This window comes from Mauremys mutica, chromosome 4 (genome assembly GCF_020497125.1).
Source record: "Mauremys mutica isolate MM-2020 ecotype Southern chromosome 4, ASM2049712v1, whole genome shotgun sequence".
In the NCBI taxonomy this organism is placed as follows: domain Eukaryota; kingdom Metazoa; phylum Chordata; order Testudines; family Geoemydidae; genus Mauremys; species Mauremys mutica.
The window spans coordinates 60,163,007-60,181,114 of record NC_059075.1 but is presented as its reverse complement, the minus strand read 5'-3'; the positions used below and the strand labels follow the sequence as shown (position 1 = coordinate 60,181,114).

Genomic DNA, 18,108 nt, shown 5'->3' with positions numbered 1-18,108 from the left:
ACAAAGCATCCAGTAAAAGAAAAGCCCAATAACAAAGCTTTTCTCTCATCCATTTATTTAAAGTTGAATCATATTAAAGTAGTAATAAAAAAAATCTGTACTGAAATTGGAAGATAAAAGGTCCATTCATCAATTGAATCACAAGTGGAAAGAATTTCTCATACAAATTTCTGCTGCATTTCTACATGAAGCCACTTCTGAGATACTTCAGTTATCTTGTTTAATTCATTCTGAGATTACAGTTGTCCTAGGGGCATCTTTGAAGAAAAGAATTAGGACCCAGATCTCAGAGGAAATTTTGATGGGAGGAGATACATCTCCAGTGAAAGTCAGGGCCTGGTTCAGCTCTCATTTATGCTGGTATAAACCAGGAGTAATTCCACTGAAATCATTAGAGTTACACCACTTTAAAACCTGTGCAGATGAAATCAGAATCAGGCCTCTAGCATCTGCTGTGCGTGTGCTTGATTTTGCAGCAGGATGGGAGGATGCTTATGTTATTAGCAGTGGTGGAACCCTGTAGGGAGATGGTGACCGATTCTTGTTGACTCATTGCGGCACATCTGGTTTGTTAAATCCACCCTGGATATAAATTGAAATGCAAATTGGTCTATGGGCAGAGGGAATTGGGGTGTATGGTGAAGTTGCTACATGAAACCCTTATGAACAGCCAAACTTGAGAAGAAAACTTAGGCCTGCTTTATGTATTTATTATTGTTAGTAGAATTACCAATAAAACCAAAACCTAGGAAGACTAAGTTTTGATTAAATACAATAGGCCATAACCTGAACCCCCTCCCTCCCCCCCGCAGCTTTGCACTGTTCTGTCAATGGGAAGCAGGTGGGGAGCCAGATCTACTATGTGATTGGCGTTTTCCCTAGTGCACAGGAATTCCCTGGTAGCATAGAGCCAGCAGAACCAGATTTACCTCTAAGAGCTTGATCCAGTGCAGGGGCACATCAGAGGCAGTGCCTAGAGTGCTGCTCTGCTCTGATGAGCCCCAAGAAGTGGAGTGGCTCTGTGAAGCTGTTGCCAGCCAGTCCTAGTTAAAGAAGTTCTGAGGGGGCTTAAATTGTGCTGGGATCTGAACCAGACCTACCTTTCCCCCGCACCAGTTGAGCAAAGTGGAGCTCAGCTGGAGCGAAGGTTCAGCCTAGTGTGTGTAGATTCTTTTCATTGCAGGCTGGGAACTCCTCCTGCGTAGTTTTCTTTACGTCATATCTTCCTTTTGGAACTGTCAGTGTTTGGGGAGTTCTCTATCGGATGCAACGCCGCACACCTCTGCCTTGTGTGCTGCTACGGACGAAGACGTTTACTTAGATTGGAGTCACTCACAAGGTCAGATCTTCAGTGTCCATCGGGAGAGCTGTGGCTGAATACACAAAGCGAGTCTCTACTTCAGAGTTCTGAGAAATGCCCCTGTGATGGCAAACCGTTCACAAGCTCTGCGCAGTTTGAGGGTCAAAGCCCCGCAAAGAAGAATTGTCTTTTTTTCCGGGGCAGTTTCTGGCTATCTGAAAACAAACAAGCCCACCTTCGAGACCTGAACAGCAAGCGCCCCCAGAGATCTGCTCTGTGGCAATTGGAACAACAGCTTCTCTGCCCGATACTGCCAATGTACAGAGTGGGGTTTCCAGACGACACGCCGCCGTGTCTTCAGTGATCTACGGGTCCTTGGGCTGGAAACCAGCGGTGGGTAAGTTTTGAAGTTTTCTCCAGCAACCAGTGCCTAATGTGCGACCGTACCCCCCTCCCCCCAATTGCAGATATGTTTCTGGGGGAGTCACTGAAAGCAGCAAGAGAAGCCTCCTGCTAAGAGAATACAAAGCGACCCCTACAGGGACCGGCTCACTGGCTCTGCAGGGGAGTGGAGAACTGGGTGTCCGGGGGGCACCAGCAGTAGCTGGGCTGCTTTGGGCGCCCTGAACAGGTTCTGCTGCCAGGGGAGTTTCCCTCTGGCCGCACCGACTCCTTCCTTCAGCATCAAGGGGGAAGGAAAACGTGTCTTTGCGGGGAGGGAGAGCAGGTCCCCCGAGAAGGAGGCGGCGGCTGCTCCCTTGGTTAGAGACGGGGTGAAGCCATCGGCTTCAGTACCACAGGGAACGGCCAGCTCCCGGGTCGCGGGGGCGGCGCTTGGGTCCCAGCACCTCACCCAGACCCCAGCGAGATCTCCACTTGCAGTTGGGAAGGACCAAGGCGTGGGGATGGGCAGCAGCTCCCCAGCCCCTCCGCTGTGGCGGTGACAGTCTCCAGCTATTGACCCCGCTCTGTTAAACTGCCACCTTTCCCCGCACAGCCCCTCCGGGCGGCGGGGGGGGGGCACTTTGCGGCACCCCCGTGGGTTCCCATCCCAGCCCCTTCGGAAGGGAGACGCTGTTCGGTCACGATTCAGCCCCTAGCCTGTGCCTGCGAGACCCACCTGCCCGGGCGAGTTTGCCCACAGGCGGGGGCTGAAGCGAGTGGCCAGCTCCCTCCGACTGGCTTTCGCAGCTCTCTGCCGCGCGCCAGCAGCCCCTCCAGCCAAGCTCTGCTCTGCAAACTTCTCCCCCGCTCCTCGCAGGTGGCCGCCAACACCAACGCAACGAGAGGACCTGGGACGAGCCAGCGGCTTGATTCAGTAAGTGTCAGAGCGCGTTGAATGTTACGGTGCTTAGTTACTCTCCAGTTTGCTTGACATTACCCCAGGCTGTAACGGGTCCCCGCCCTCCCCCGCGGAACCGCTGTTCACCTTTTCCCCAGCTCCTTACATCCAAAGGCTCCCGTGGCCCGCAGCTCTCCGGATCGCTGCTTCATTTTGCCTTCCAGATTGGCACGGGTCTCTCATAACTCCACCAACAGCGATCTCTCGCTTGCTGCCATCCAGGGGTTCCCGTGGGCTCCTGGCTCACTTCCCCTTGGAAACAACTGAAGAGCAGCAACAGTCTGTAACTGGAGCCAGGTAGCCAAGCGGCGCTTGCTTCATGTCGCTCGACGAGACAAGCTCAGGAGGGAGAGGTGTGCGCCCTAGCCCTTAGGCAGCTCACACGGTCCCGCCAAGATGCCGGGCGAGGAGCGAGGAATCCAGTATTTTCTAGGAGAGCTCCGAAATAACCAGAGCTGGGGGTTGAAGGAGAAAACTCCCCGTTTAATTATTGCTAGCAGCAGATGGTTCGACCCTTCCATGGAGAAAGTTCTTATAAACGTGGACGCCAGGCTTCAGGCTCGTCTGTCCTGTACGCCAGTTCTCACGCTCTGCTCTCTGTAATTCCGCAGCACCCACAGAGAAATTCCCCCCTTTGAGGCAAAACTGTTTTAAGCAATTTCCAGGGGAGTGCGTGACTTTTACAAATCCCCATACTGTAAACTCCCATTTACACTGTCTTTAATGCGGGACAGTCGGCTGTATTTTTAGTCCGAATTCATTAACTAGACTTAAATTAGGTTGCTTACTACACTTTGTTGGCTGGCTAAAATCAAAATTAGTTACGCAGAAGCCTAGACCTTAGGGCTCGTGTAGAAGCGATCTGCATCAAGCGTGACTGCTGGTTGTCTTCCGCCAGCACTCGGGTCCTCTTTTTAAAAATATCTCCTCCCCAGGACTGGTTTTTGGTCTCTACCATTTGGAGAGCCTTGAAAGCAATTGTTTAAGCAGGGGGAAAGGACACTCGTGGAAGAGAAAATTGCAATTCCTAGCCCAGGCTGTTCTCGGACATCCAGACATGGGTGTCTGGATATTTAATTCTATTCTGCCTAGCGCGCCCATGTGGAGTTATGGCAGAGAGGAACACTATGGTGTGAGCTGACATAAATGAGTCATTAGACCCTAGGAAATGCCAGAAGTTCCCAATTGGACCCTGAGAAATCCAGACTCCTCAATGGTTGCACCAAGCTGGTCTCCATCCTGGAATAAAGCGGTTGGGTTGAATTAAATATTACAATCTACTTAGGCTGCAAACTCTTTGGGGGCAGGGACCATCTTTCTGTTATGTTTGTACAGCACCTAGCACAAACAGGGTCCTGGTCCATGACTGGGGCTCCTAGGTGCTTTGGGAATATAAATAATATTAATGAACATGGCAGGAGCCCAATCAATATGGTGACTCAACCCAGATTGGAATTATAGCACTTCCATACTGGCCTCCCTTTGTGAGATGCAGTCTAGCCACTAATGCTCAGTGCTGTACCAAGCGAATCATTTAACCACAGTGAAATGACCCATCTGCACACACACACTGGGTGTTGCACCGGACCAGGCACAACTACCTGCCTCTACTCCCTTGAATGGAGTTATTTAATTATATCACATCCCTGGAGTTACTAGATCGGTTTACAAAACCCTTCTAATAAGGAAGCCAGGAGAGGACTAAAGACAACAGCAACACCAGATACCAGAGCCTGATGAAACAAACCACCGTGGCCTCTCTTAGCTTACTGGGAGTTCATTCAGAGCAATCCCTTTGTTCCTGGGCAACAGGAAAATAGGAACGTCAACAAAAACAAAACTCTGCTGCAGATAAACACTCTGCCAGGCAGAAGCCAACATGGCAGCTCCTCCTCCCCATCCGCAGCTTGTCTATGAGCCACTCTCTGGCCTCCTAGGGCTGATCAAAGAGGTGGAAATGCATGCAAGCAAAGATGCACTCCTTCAGGCAGGAAGTGACTGGGAAGCCCAAAGGTTGAATACTTTCTCTAAAATAAAAACCAAAAATACCTTCAGCCCTACAGAGAGGAAGCAGAGCAGTGCATTGCAAGGAGAAGGACTGAGGTATTCAAAGAGACAAAGCACTCAATTGTTCTCAGAGGGGAAAAGAACTGAGGGAAAATGTGATGACTTGGAGAGCAGGTCACGCTGGAGCAACATCTGTATCTATCGAATTCTGGGAAATGAGGAGGAAAACAAAATATGTTCAGCTTCATTCACTCTTGCTGAAAAGATACTAGGCCTACCGTCAGTTGTGGACCAAACATAGAAAGGTCCTAGCTAGACTTGGCTTAAAATTTTGTTGGTTATTTTTAAGTGTTAGGTAACACTTTTAAAAATAAGATGTTTTAGATACTACTTAGGAGCTACTGTAGGCAGGGTCTAACATCTTTATAGACATGTTAGCTGGTCATGATCAAACACCTTTTAAACTAGTGTAGAGATAGCCGAAGAGTGCAATGAGCACTCATTCAATAACCCTCTCTGCCAAATCAAACTGAATGTTTAAAATTTCTCAAGCAAACTGTCCTTAGCATTTCTCTCAAATATTTACATGTTGTTTAGGCAGTTAAAATGTATGCTTAACAAATGTTGAGTAAATGCATTTTCCAGTTATTTTTATAATGCTTCAGAAAATCTCTCTTTAGCTGTAAGGGTGACAGCCCCCTCATTCTTGTCTTGAGGTTTGTGTGGCACTTGCTACACTTTCGATGTTTGGTGATAGAGGATTTTTATGACCAGGATAGTTTGTTAGGGAGTTATCATACAACCTCTGTCCTCCCCTCCAGGGTATTAACACTTCTAGACGTCTCCCATGTGAAGCCAGACAGTTTGGAGGAAAGGTCTGGTGGCAAGAAAAACATTTATAGACCAAAATTACTCCACTGAGGTTCAAAAGCTCTAGACCCCCCTTTGGCTTCAAAAGGCTGCAGCTGTATGAGAGAGAGGCATTAAATACCCTAACAATACCCAGCATTGCCATCCCCTTTCCCACACTCTGGGGCAAAACTCTTGCCTGACTTACTATCTCACCAGCTTTAGCCACACCGGGGAGGTTGGGAGTCCCATTCTCCATCTGAGACAGAAAACCTGATTGAAAAAGGAACAGACAAGGATGGCTGCATGGAGACTTGGTGCCATAGGAGGGACAGATAGACATTATCTGCTCAGAGAATGGCCTTAACATCATGCTCTACCTTAGCCTTATTCAGACCCCTAAGGTAACCAAAACAGGAAAGCAAACCACTAAGGCCCCATTTACCAACCAACCATTACCAAGTCAGGGGATCCATTACAACCCAGTTATCAGAGGAGATTAGATTCAGAAAGGGTTTGATATCAGCTTTATTTCCTTCAGGGCTGCTCTGACTTGCTCTGCTTTTCATGGCCTCTAATAGCCTGTGGGGAGCAGAGAATAGCTGGCGCACAATGTTCTCTAGCCATGTCTCCTCTCCCCACCCCCACTCCTCTTCCACACCCCTTATGCTGGCTAGGGAGATCCTCTGCTTTCTGGTATTCCCATGGGACCATCTACATTAACTTTCTGCTCCTGCAGTGCACAAGAGGCAGATTACTACAAAGAATCAGGCCCTACAGCTTTTCCCCCCTTTTGTACGCAAATGTTTCTTCCAGATTAGACTGCTCCCTCATCCCCGAAGCAGACCTACTAAACATTCAAGGATGTAAATTCTTCATTTCACAGACTGATAGATTCCAAGGCCAGAAGGGAGCATTGTGATCATCTAGTCCAAACTCCTGTAAAACACAGGCCAGAGAACTCCTCTGCCCCCCAACATTCCTAGAGCAAATCTTTTATAAAAACATCCCAGCGTGATTTAAAAATTACCAGTGGTGGAGAATCCACCATGACCCTTGGCAAAGTGTTCCAATGCTTAATTACTCTCACGGTCAAAGATTTGTACACCTTATTTCCGGTCAGAATTTGTCTAGCTTCAACTTCCAGCCACTGGATCATGTTATCACTTTCTCTGCTAGACTGGGGACTCCATTATTAAAATATTTTCTCCCAATATATAGTGTGTCTATGAGCCACTGTCTGGGCTCCTAGGGCTGATCAAAGAGGTGGAAACACATGCAAGCAAAGATGCACTCCTTCAGGCAGGAAATGGCTGGGAAGCTCAAAGGCTGAATACTTTCTCTAAAATAAAAAACAAAAATCCCCCGGACTGTAATCAAGTCACCCTTTAACCTTCTCTTTGTGAAGCTAAATAGATTGAGCTCTTTGAGTCTATCACTAGAAGGCATGTTTTCTAATTCTTTCATCATGTTTGTGGCTCTTCTCTGAACCCTCTCCAATTTATCAACATTCCTCTTGACTTGCAGCCACCAGAACTGGACCCGCTATTCCAGCAGTGGTCAGAACAGTGCCAATGACAGAGGTAAAATAACCTCTCTATTCCTCCTTGAGATTCCTTTGTTTATGCATAAATTAGCTCTTTTGGCTACAGTGTTACATTGGGAGCTCACATTCAGCTGATTATCCCTGAGGAGCCACAAATCTTTTTCAGAGTCACTACTTCCCGAGATTGAATCTCCTATCTGGCAAGTATGGCCTACGTTCCTTGTTCCTAGATGTAGACATTTACATTTTGTCTTCTTCATTATTTTCCCTCCATCCTCCCATCATTGCAAACAACCCTCCTAGATGATACGTCAGATCATGGGACTTTTCAATGAGCAATTAGACAATAGGGATTTTGTGAGTGTTCTAACCACTGGATTAAGGTCATTGGAGGGCAGAACCACCTCTTCCTCCATCTGTGTTTTGTGTGAGGCCCAATCTGGTAGACGTACTGTGAACATGTCTACCAGCCCAGGCCCTTGAGGAGAGATAGGCGGGGGTCCTCGTTTGAGGATCCCACTGGGGCTTAGGCATGAGCTAGGCATCAGAATGTAGGCAGCTACATGCAAGGGTGCACACACCCTTCACCAGCCTGACCCCTCCAACCCGAGACCCTATATCCATCCCTTTCCAGGAGCCTCAGCTCAGAGAGCCCCCCTGCCATCCTCTGCCTCCCCCACTCTGACCCCTGCTCCTACCCTTCCCAACTTGCGAGCCTCGGGTCCATCCTGCTTTCCAGTGCTGAGAAGAGCAGGAGAACCAGGTGGGGGTTGCAGCACTGCTCAGGTTTGCGGCCCTTCTATCATGAAGAGGCTGTAGGGCCAGGGCCAACATTGGATGAGTGGCATTGTGATCTGGTGCACAAGGGTTTGCGTGTTGTAGCACTGCTCAGCTTTGGCTCTGCTGCATTGCTAAATGATGGAGGAGTGCCACAGGACCAAAACTGAGTAGTGCTATGACCTCTCCCCTTCCCCCCCATGTGCCAGATTGCAACACCACTCTTTCAGTTTTGAGCCCACCACCCCTCCATCATGATGAAGAGGCTTCAGGGCCAACCCTGAGAGGTGTTGTGACTCCCATGTGCGACACAGTGACTGCAACTCCCCATGTGCCAACTCAGCAACTGCAAACTTCCCACACCCACTTTGTGCACCAGGTCACAATGGCACTTGTTAGTTTTGGCCCTGCCACCCTTCCATCATGAATGAGGGGCCAAACCTGGGTGGGCTTTGGGGCAGCCTCCTTCTGCCCAGGAATCTCATCAATGCAACTTCAAGGAGCCACCAGTAGCCAGGAATGATACACACCATGTGCACCATGCATATGGCTGTTGTGGCACTGTCTGTGTGCACACTCTGTGGCAAAAACTTGGGTGCTTAGGGACGTTAGCCCCCTTTAGGTCTAGGTGGCAGCTGAGTGGGGGTTTTGAGAATCTAAATTTTAGACTTTGGCACCTAAAGTGGCACTTACACACCTAAATCTAGCCTATAGTGCCTATGTTACTTCTGAAAATGAGACTTAGGCTCCTAAATCAGTTAGACCTCATAAAGCTGAGTGGAGCAATGCCTAAATACCTTTAAAAATTCTGGCCCTTCAACTATCTCATTGAGATGATAATAAAACCTTTCTTATATCAGAGGGGTAGCCGTGTTAGTTTGGTTCTGTAGAAGCAGAACCTTTCTTGCAATCTAATATCAGGTGAGATGTAACAACATTAATCCTGTGGGAAATGTTAAACAATCCTCAGTGGCGGAATAATTGGTTTTATGTTGGAAACGAAAAAAAAAAGAGTTAAAACCATCCAACCCGAACACTTAAATATCGTACAAAAAGAGTCACTCAGTACACAGTAGAAATAAATGAGTAACATATTGCATGAAAATTGGAATGACAGTACAGACATTCAAAATATAAAATCCCCAGCCTACGCCTTGTCTGTACTGTAGTGTAGTTGCACCGACCCCGACCCCTAAGCATAGGCAAGGACATGCCTGAAGCAGGGATCAACCCTAGTGCAAACCTCAGCTGGTGCAAACCTGAGTTTGCCTTTATCGACAATTAGGGGGTCTGAAGCAGTGCAGCTACACTGGCTACTGATTGATAAATCAAGGCTATTCCCGAGTGTACACACAGATCTAGTGAAGCCATTGCAACCACCAGGTATAAAGATACCTATATTGGTGTAGTTTAAGTCCACAAATTTACTAAACCATTCCCCTCTTAGTTTTATTTATGGAGTGGAGGGGTCTTACTGAAATTAAAGCATGGGTTGCCTTCTTGCCCTAGCTGAGTGCCTGTTTTATTTAGTGAGATACGTGCCATGAAGAGAGAGAGTTGCTTACACATCTTTTTCCTTCATAGGTTCCACTTTCACAATTTCTTCAATTTCTTGTCCCTGAAGCTTTGTACAATTGATGCCCCTAAGGTGCCAAATCCATATAACACAGAAAGGACGAAAGGCATCCATAACTGTCAAAGGTGAGAGCATCCTATTTATTGCTACTTGCTAACAGGCTGGATTGCAGTCTGAATAATTAAGGATGAAAACAACTGGAGAACCAGTAGTCCAAGAGAAGAACCTGTAGAGAAAATAATCTACCAAGGGTAATGATACAGTGGTAATGTAATGATATGTAAAGGGAAGACATGTTCTTATGGAAAAGTCCTCTTGAATTAATAATTTAATAGGTTTTTTTGGGAACATTTGTGGACTTGAATATAGAATAATATCCCTGCTATAGAATTCTATGGGATGATTAAAAACAAACCTATTAAAAGGATACATTTTTATTAGTTTTTGGAGTAATTTTTGTATAATCCTATCACATTTCTACAGAACCTTATCGATTTTATCCCTATTACATTGTATGAGAATTTTCCATGAGGGTATACATGATTGAATGAGCTATACAGGAGCACAAGCTTATTCACTGTGTGAGATATACATGACTAAATGAGATATCCATGGCAACACATAATAAAATGAGAACTACACAAATGATTGAGATGTAAGTGGGATGGACACATACATGAATGTACCCATTCCTCCACTTCTGCTGATTTTATTTTATAGAGCATCAGTACAAAATAGGTACTAAAATAACCATACCACTAACGGCAACCAAAAGGGATCTTTTTTGGTGAAGAAAACTCTCTGTGAATTAAACATCATATTAGTTACATTCAAATCAATATGGTTTGTAACCCTGAGCTATATTTAAACTCTGATTTGTGTTTACAGAGGTCAACATGGACCATGACAAAGGACCAATAGAATTTCCAATTTTAGTGTGATATGTTCGAAATGTAAGTGAAAGAAAATCCCCTTCCTCCCTTATGTAAGTAATGAACTGATCACAGATCATTTTCTGAGCCAGTGCTGAGTTGATGCCAGTGTTCCTCTATGTCACAGGGGTCGGCAACCGGTGGCTCGCGGCTCGCCAGGGTAAGCACCCTGGCGGGCCGGCCCGGTTTGTTTATCTGCCGCGTCGGCGAGTTCGGCCGATCGCGTCTCCCACTGGGCGCGGTTTGCGGTCCCAGGCCAATGCAGGAGGCAGGAAGCCGCGGCCAGAACATCCCTCGGCTCGCGCCGCTTCCTGCCTCCCGCATTGGCCTGGGACCGCGAACCGCGGCCAGTGGGAGCCGCGATCGGCTGAACTCGCCGACGCGGCAGATAAACAAACCGGGCCGGCCCGCCAGGGTGCTTACCCTGGCGAGCCGGGAGCCACCGGTTGCCGACCCCTGCTCTATGACAAAAAGCTCTTAAGAGTGTGACATTGGAGCCTCCAGCTCCTGGACTAGCATTGAGTTAGGTATATCTCTAGAGGAAGTGTTTTTGAACACTAGAAGAACTGTGCTGAAAGTCACTAATACCAGCTTACACACAGCCCAATCCTTCCAGAGCAATATTTACTGTATTTTCATTGGAGGAATGAGGGATATTTTCATCTCAATGCACAGCAAGCTGTGCGTATAAGTCTCAGTGTAGAATATGCCCCCACGGTTCTGTAGCAATTCTCTTTCTCCTACTCTAAAAGTCTCAGGATTTGATTCTGATTTCACACCAGTTTAAACACTGATGTACTTCCATTAGCTTCAGTGGAATTACTCTTGACTGACTTCAGTGTGAGATCAGAATGAACTCCTCAAGCTTTACGAAAAGGCCAGTATTATTCCGATCTCCTAAGAGGATTTCTCTAAAGAGAAAATAGGTATTTATCATCAAAACCAAAAGTATACGTAAAATAAAAGGGTACTGAACTAATTGGCATAACTGGTACATGGAAAAAGGGGACAGAGCTGTTCAAAGCCTGGAAAGGGAGGATGAAAAACTTGAACTTCACAAGGAAGACAAGGGGAAGCCAATGTAGAGATTCCTAGAGGGGAGTGAGATGGAGTCTGATTCTCCATTGCCCTTCACCTTGTACAAGAGTTCATGTTAGTGCACAGTGAGTGCAAAACATCACTACCAATGCAGAATGGTAACATTTCATGGGCATTTGGCTCTGGTGTAGATTACTGCACAAGGTTCAGGGCCAGGGAGAATCAGGCCCTATGGTCTAAGTAGTGGGAGAGGAAGATGATCTTAACAGAAGCAATTTGGGTGAACTGGGGATTGGGAGAGATGAGAAGCAAAGAGGCCGGAAAGGAGGAAGTTGCTGTAGTCAAAGGGTAAGATTCCAAAAGTTTAGACAAGGAGTTTAGTGGGTGGGGTGGAGAAGAAAGGATACATTTTAGAGAGATTGTCAAGGAAGAAGCAGCAGGATTTAGTGAGAATCTGGCTATGGATTGAGAAGAAGAGAGAGGAATTGATGACAGGCTTACATGACTGCAAGATGAAGAGGACAGTGGAAAGGGATTGGGAGGAAGGATGAGAAGTTCTGTTTTCCACCATGTTGAGTTTGAAATGGTGATAGGTTATTTAAATGATGTCAGAGGTACAACTGGAATGAAGAGACAGGGCAGAGGGAGACAGGCTGGATTAGAGCGGAAGGCTGGGTATAGGGGAGTAGAACTGGGAGAGGAGACAATAAAATGCAACTCCAGAGCAGTGGTTCTCAACCTTTCCAGACTACTGTACCCCTTTCAGGAGGCTGGAATGTCTTGAGTACCCCCAGGTTTCACCCATGGGTGGCGGGTGTCGTAGGCTGTGCCTTCCCAAACAGCCTCGTGTAGCCCCGCCCACGCTCCACCCCCAGGCCAGGCCAGGCCCCCTTCTGCAGTTCCCAGCACTCTGCCTTGGCTGGCCAAGGCTGGCTGCCCTGCCTGCCGCAGGGAGCCAGGGGCTGGTGCTGCAGCCACGCCACCTGGAGCACTGGGGCTGGCCACCCTGCCTGGCCACCAGGAGCACGAGCGCTGCTGCCCGGCGCATCGGGGTCACCCATGCCACTGCACCTTTCTAAAACTAGACAAATATCTAGGTGAGTTGATGTACCCCTGCTTGAGAACCACTGCTCTAGAGATCTGATTCTCTGAATGACTGACAGACTGTCTGAGTGACAAAAGTATAACAGTAAACTCTGAGTGAAACAGCCGTGACAAACTGGATTATGTTCAGAGATTTAGCATCAGCTGACTGGCCATATTTATCTGTTTTGACAATTGTTTCAAGTTCTTTGTCCTTTCCAAAGTTAATCTTTGTGTCTTTCCTCTTTGAACAATTTTTAAAATGACAGATACTGTCTTTAAAGCCAGCAAGTGTTACAGTTTATAGTACATTGCCTTGTCACATGGAAAACATGGGCTTGAGAGAAGAGCGAGTAATATTTTGGACTGCTCTTTCTCACCCTCTAGTGGGCTCTGAGGGTGGTATGTTAATTGTCTCAGTCACATTGCTAAGTGCCACTCCCTGGCAGATCAGGTGCAGTTAACATTTGAAATACTTAGAGCCTGATTTTCATTTACACCACTGTGGCAGTGCAACACCTAATCTAAGGTCCTTTGCACCACCAAGGATGAGGAAGGATGGTCACGTGGTTAGAATGCTAGCCAAGGACATGGTAGATAGACCTGGTTCAGTTCTCTGCTTTGCTAGACTTCTTGCATGACCTTGGGCAAGTCACTTAGCCCCTTTGTGCTTCAATTCCCCGATTGTACAATGGAGATAATAATAGCACCTCTCTACCTCACAAGGGTGTTGTGAGGATAAATACGTTAGCGCTAGTGAGAGACTGAGCTATTTCTATTTGGAACGAGGGCCCTGAGAGTCAGGTTCTTGGGTTGTAGCTCTTTGGGACAGGGACCATCATAAGAACATAAGAACAGCCGTACCGGGTCAGACCAAAGGTCCATCTAGCCCAGTATCTGTCTACTGACAGTGGCCAATGCCAGGTGCCCCAGAGGGAGTGAACCTAACAGGCAATGATCAAGTGATCTCTCTCCTGCCGTCCATCTCCATCCTCTGACAAACAGAGGCTAGGGACACCATTCCTTACCCATCCTGGCTAATAGCCATTTATGGACTTAACCTCCATGAATTTATCCAGTTCTCTTTTAAACGCTGTTACAGTCCTAGCCTTCACAAACTCCTCAGGTAAGGAGTTCCACAAGTTGACTGTGCGCTGCGTGAAGAAGAACTTCCTTTTATTTGTTTTAAACCTGCTGCCTATTATTTTCATTTGGTGACCCCTAGTTCTTGTATTATGGGAATAAGTAAATAACTTTTCCTTATCCACTTTCTCCACATCACTCATGATTTTATATATCTCTATCATATCCCCCCTTAGTCTCCTCTTTTCCAAGCTGAAGAGTCCTAGCCTCTTTAATCTTTCCTCATATGGGACCCTCTCCAAACCCCTAATCATTTTAGATGCCCTTTTCTGAACCTTTTCTAGTGCCAGTATATCTTTTTTGAGGTGAGGAGACCACATCTGTACACAGTATTTGAGATGTGGGCGTACCATGGATTTATACAAGGGCAATAATATATTGTCAGTCTTATTCTCTATCCCCTTTTTAATGATTCCTAACACCCTGTTTGCTTTTTTGACCGCCTCTGCACACCGCGTGGACATCTTCAGAGAACTATCCACGATGACTCCAAGATCTTTTTCCTGACTCGTTGTAGCTAAATTAGCCCCCATCATATTGTATGTATAGTTGGGGTTATTTTTTCCAATGTGCATTACTTTACATTTATCCACATTAAATTTCATTTGCCATTTTGTTGCCCAATCACTTACTTTTGTTTGTTTTGTTTGTTTGTTTGTACTGTTTATACAGTGCCTAGTGCAATGCACCTGGAGCCCCCGGGTGCTATAGCAATGCAGCAAACAATAAGAAGTAGGGTAGACATACAGATCAAATGGAAACCCCCAGTACGCTGAGAGATGAAAATCTTATGACCAGCAGCTCAGACAGGCTCACTTCCATAGGTGGAAAGAGCCTCTTAGGCATATGCCCTAGCTGGGAATGAGTAGACCGGAATAGGCAAGATACACATTTGGAACCTGACTCTTTCTCCAGGTTCTAGCTGCTTGGCACTGCACCACCACCATAAAGGAACCCTAAAGATGATGTAGCCAGCATTGGAAGGATCATCCCAGTGTCGGGGAATCCTCCTGTGCTGTGGTGACTCCCATGCCACCCAGGCCCCAAAGCCAGAGGAAAAGGTGTGTGGCTTGGGCTTCCCTGCACTTTGGTGAATCCTTGGTGTCATAACAGCCCCTTAGGGCCATTGGCAGCCAATGTAGTTCACAGCGGCATTTGGGCTATTCTAACATATTCCAGGAGACCTTCTGGGTATGCAGCTAGCCCAGAATCAGGGAAACACAAAGATAAGCCTCCTTTGGACCACAGCCTGTAGACTCCTGGGCTGCAGCTGAGCATCTGGGCCTTGAAGTCAGGTGACCTCCTGTGGCAGAAATTGATAAACAAACAAAACCACCCTCTTCTTTAGTACTAACAAGCTTTCCCTGTTTGAATTTGTTTAAGGCAAGGATAAGTAACAGTCATCAGACGTGAAACTCAACATGGCACAGGGCCAGCTACCAAACAACTCTTTGAAGAACAGTTCGATCCCTGTGTTCACTGGCCTTGACCTCCTCTTTGACCTGAAACCCCTCTTCATTCCCCTCTATGCCACTCTGGTGGCTGTGGCTTGCACCGGCAACTTGCTCCTCATTCTCCTTATCGTTGTCACCAAAAAACTGCACAGCACCACTAACTTCCTTATTGGAAACCTGGCTGCAGCTGACCTGATCATGTGCATTTTCTGCGTCCCACTGACTGCATCCTATGCCTTTGAGATCCGGGGCTGGCTCTTTGGGGTGTTCATGTGTTACTTTGTCACCTTGATGCAGACTGCCACTGTATTTGTGTCTGTGCTGTCCCTCACAGCTATTGCAGTGGACAGATATATTGTTGTTGCTTACCCCATTCGCAAAAGGCTAAGCCGCAAGTCCTGTGTCTATATAGTGGCCTTCATTTGGTTACTCTCCATTGTGGTTTCTGTGCCTACATCCATGCACACCCATTATCTGGATCTCAACAAAATTGGCCATGACATGTTCATCTGTGAAGAATTCTGGAAGCACCAAGAGAAAGAGAGGCTGCTGTACTCATGCTCAATGCTCCTTTTGTCCTACATGCTCCCACTTTCTGCAGTGTCTATCTCCTACTGTGCCATTTCTTATCGCCTTAGGAAGAGGAATGTCCCAGGGGCTGCCTACCACAACCAAGAGAAATGGACCAATAAAAAGCGAAAGACCTTCCGGGTCCTTATTATTTCAGTCATGTGCTTTGCTGTCTGCTGGCTACCTCTGCAGGTGGTGAACCTCATCAGAGATGTAGATGAGGAGTTCACCATCTTGGACAAGAGGTACGTGAATGTCATTCAAGTGTCATGTCACTTGATCGCCATGAGCTCTGCCTGTTATAACCCTTTCATCTACGCCTCACTCCACGACAAATTCCGATTCCATGTTAGTAACTATTTTTGCCATCACAAGAAGAGGTCCAGCATCATGTCCCGCAAGGCCTCGCGACTCAATACCTGCTCCACGCTGGCAGACATTCCTATGGGCATCACCGATAAGTTAACCCTGCAAGGCAGGTTTTCTTTTAACTAAACCACAGCAGGAGATCAAATCAGCAGAGGTGGCATGCACCTTAGTTCTGGGCTTGTTATATTGGACATTGAAGCAAGTGGTGCAAGTTTTGTGACACTGGTAATTGGTCATTTCAAGACAATGTAGATATCTGAGAACTTGGCAGTAGTGCAAGGGAAACAAACATATAACAGTTTGTGTCTAAAGGGATAGAAACAGCTCATCTGAGCAACTGAAGTGTATTCTGCTCTTTGTCAAAACAAGCAAATTCAACAACAAAAATGGCAGTCCTGTAAGTTTAAGTTAATTCTGTATAGTTTTTACTCATTAATATTGTCCTCATTTTGTATAAGGTGATGCTATGGGAATAGTAAGCATTTCCTTTGACTTGATTCAGTTCAAAAGCTAAAAATTTTTTACATATTAAACAACAGCCATTTGCTCTGTTGCAACAGACCAGTAATCATGCCCTCAAGATTAAGAACATATATTTAACTATTTTATTATAAATATAATGATTTTCAGAAATGGCCAACAAATATGCATGCTTAATATTGTACCTGTTTTCTGGTGCCTAAAGGTGCACAAAAAGTCAAGTTTGGATCAGTAAATTGTATTTGGATACAAAAACTGGGGACTAGATGTCTAATAGCTGTATTTCTGTCAAATGCTGCATTGCCTAAATTGCTTATGATTATTATCCAGATTTCTATGGCACAGTATCTCTATGCCATGTATAGAGGTTAGATCCAGTCTAAAACAAGCATCTCCCTCAAAATAGGTATTGTACTGATATACATGGTGACAGCCAGCCCCAGGCCCAACAGATCCTGAGATGGAGAAAACCCAACAGGAGCGTGAAAGCCAGGGAGCACCAGAAGTGCATTTAATGGAAAGACTGGATAAAAAGGGCTCTATAAAAGATAGCCAAGTTTGACTACCCAGGGTATGACCTGGACCACATTGTGGTGGAGGGGTGTAACATCTGAAGTAGGGGATTGCTCACTGGAGTTACGCCATCATTGATGAACGCTGGCCCAAAATATCCCCTAGGGCATTATGTAAGGTCCAGCAAGAACCCTGAAAATGGATGGCTAACATAGGTAGCCAAGACACATGGCAGCAGCTGCGCCTAGCTTCCTGAGGTGAAGGAAGTCTCAGAGAAAGATTGGGTTGCACAGTGAGAAGCCAGTACTGGGAGACCAGGAAAAAGTTTGTGTTACTGCGCTTCAGTCTTATCCCAGTGGGACAAGGTATTCTCTGGGACAATCGTTCGCTCTTGCTATTGATCAACATGAATAACTTACTCTCCCTGCCCTACTCTCAACTGTGCAAATATGATGAGTTCACACCAAAGACCCCTGGGGACGTGTGTCCTCTGATGTCAGCAGGTGCCTCTGCAGTATACTGTGACAAACTATTCAATCATAGCTAATCTCTGCAAATCCATCAAAATTGCAGCTCTTTACAGGCATGGTCATCAAGTTGTTGTTTCATGTGAAATAGACTGTCTTGGCATATCAGTCGCTGGCCTATCAGAAGCAAGGCTGATAGATCACTAACGCCATGAGGTGGAATATTCATTACTTCTGTATTCCAGCAGTCCCAACCACTTATATGGGGTAGCATTACTACTGCGAGGCAAGGCCAAGTCCTCCTTGATAACTTGGATGCCCGTGTCTTCTCGACCACTTATTGCATATTGTGGCAGAGCTCTGACCTTGCTCCTGTGGGTCCTGCGCTTCTAGGCGGTTTATGCTAGCCTCAGTGGCTCACTGTGACCCTCCACGTAGCCCTTCTCTCTCTAGGGCCAGGGTTACAGTCTACTGAGCCCTTTTCATCATAGGCCAGCAAGGAGGTTGGTGAGAGAACTCCCACAGTTTCTGTTCAGCCTCCTGTCCTGACAGGGACCTGACTTCCCCTTCCAGGAGATGTTCCTGTAGTGGTAGGTTGGGGGGAACCCGGGCCCGCCCTCTACTCCGGGTTCCAGCCCAGGGACCCTAATGGTAGCAGTTGT

The 18,108-nt window shown here is 46.6% G+C and overlaps 1 protein-coding gene across 3 annotated transcripts; it reads left to right on the top strand.

The window, feature by feature from the left end:
- The first annotated feature begins 909 nt into the window (after positions 1–909).
- On the top strand, positions 910–16,571 carry LOC123368075 (prolactin-releasing peptide receptor-like). 3 transcript variants are annotated; one of them, XM_045012555.1, is made up of 6 exons: positions 910–1,697; positions 2,562–2,618; positions 7,026–7,081; positions 9,406–9,522; positions 10,286–10,350; positions 14,977–16,571. In XM_045012555.1, the coding sequence occupies exon 6, from the start codon at positions 15,015–15,017 to the stop codon at positions 16,110–16,112; it is 1,098 nt and encodes a 365-aa protein (XP_044868490.1). In that variant the 5' UTR covers positions 910–1,697; positions 2,562–2,618; positions 7,026–7,081; positions 9,406–9,522; positions 10,286–10,350; positions 14,977–15,014; the 3' UTR covers positions 16,113–16,571. The 3 variants fall into 3 exon arrangements, with proteins under 3 accessions (XP_044868490.1, XP_044868491.1, XP_044868489.1); XM_045012556.1 differs by lacking the exon at positions 7,026–7,081 and having other exon boundaries at positions 910–1,693; XM_045012554.1 differs by lacking the exon at positions 7,026–7,081.
- The last annotated feature ends 1,537 nt before the right edge of the window (positions 16,572–18,108 follow it).

Bases quoted from the DNA above. Each gene is read 5' to 3' on its own strand.
- LOC123368075 (XM_045012556.1), top strand. From the start codon at position 15,015: ATGGCACAGGGCCAGCTACCAAACAACTCTTTGAAGAACAGTTCGATC.